General features: G+C 35.6%; 1 protein-coding gene across 1 annotated transcript in view; it reads right to left on the bottom strand.

Annotated features, from left to right (window-relative positions):
* The window catches only part of LOC119594319 (peroxisomal carnitine O-octanoyltransferase-like), a gene marked incomplete in the record, with an annotated part of 54,557 nt that overhangs the window by 42,273 nt on the left and 11,127 nt on the right, over window positions 1–1,157 (bottom strand). The window contains 1 exon segment of the mRNA XM_037943378.1: window positions 18–146. Coding sequence (XP_037799306.1) covers window positions 18–146 — 129 coding nt within the window.

Raw genomic sequence — 1,157 nt, 5'->3', positions numbered from 1 at the left:
AAAGAAAAAAATCTTACCCTAAAAACTTCTTTGAACGATGGCTGCCACAAGGTTAAGTTGAGAGGCATGGGCCCAGTTGTGTTCATGGTAGGCAGGATTGGGTCTCGTACTGTCAGGTAGGCATAGTGCAACCACCAGTCCTCAAGCTGCCGCGATTAGAAGAATTGAACAATAAATCTGATATTCATCGTTAAGCAGTTCTGATTTGGGTTTCAAAACATACTTTGATGGGAATGGAGAGATAATTAAATAAAAAGAAGGTGTATACCAAAACTGCAAGTATTTTACAGAAAATTTTTTAGTTAAAGAGTCGCAAGTAAGAAAACCTACATTTTATGTAGGCTTTTAAGCAGGAATTAGATCTACACTCTTCCTCAATGAAGTGAAGAAATCTTATCTTTTCATCTGATCAGCTAGAGGTCCTAATTGTGAAATCCTAAGGTCTGAGCCTAAGGCTTTAGGGAAAACAGTTTAACTAAATATGCTTTTTGCTTAGGATTCTCCTCCAAATCTATTTTTTCTAGAAATCCAGCATGTCTGTAATAGCCAAGAAAAAAATGACATTTTTGTAAACAGTTTAGCTCTAAAGAACCCCTTCATCATTAGTTCAAAGGTGGGTTTGTCTAATTCATGATCAATTCAAAAGCAACCTGATAGCACAATCATGCATTTTATGGAATCAATTGAAAGGATTTTGAAAAAGCACTGATACAAAATTAAGATATATATGTGAGGAGACCTTTGAAATCTTAGAATCCTTAAGGAAATCTTGAAATGTTTTCCACCCTAAATGTACACACTGCAAATGCTCTCAATATATCTTCGATCCCAGGTTCCAAAATGAAGCCTTTTGTTTGAATGCTCTTTTGGGAAAATCCAGTATGAAGATCTAATGATTTGAAAAAAAATTGTTGATGATACAATAAAAGTGCCTGAGACCCAAGCTGAATTAGTTTCAGCCATCAGTCACAGTCAAACACCAAATTCGGTTCTTCCAAAGGAGAGGAATGAGTAATACTTTTCCTTGATATTGCCATTAATGAAGAATCACTCTGGTCATCAAGGCTGTGAGTAAGGATGATAAAGGTATATGTAACACCATTTTCCATACCTATTATGAATTTATTGAGTCCTTCTGCTCCAGTTATCTCTGTCCT

The sequence above is a fragment of the Penaeus monodon genome, chromosome 33 (assembly GCF_015228065.2).
Source record: "Penaeus monodon isolate SGIC_2016 chromosome 33, NSTDA_Pmon_1, whole genome shotgun sequence".
In the NCBI taxonomy this organism is placed as follows: domain Eukaryota; kingdom Metazoa; phylum Arthropoda; class Malacostraca; order Decapoda; family Penaeidae; genus Penaeus; species Penaeus monodon.
The sequence above is the reverse complement of the archived record's forward strand: the minus strand, read 5'-3'. Positions and strand labels throughout refer to the sequence as shown.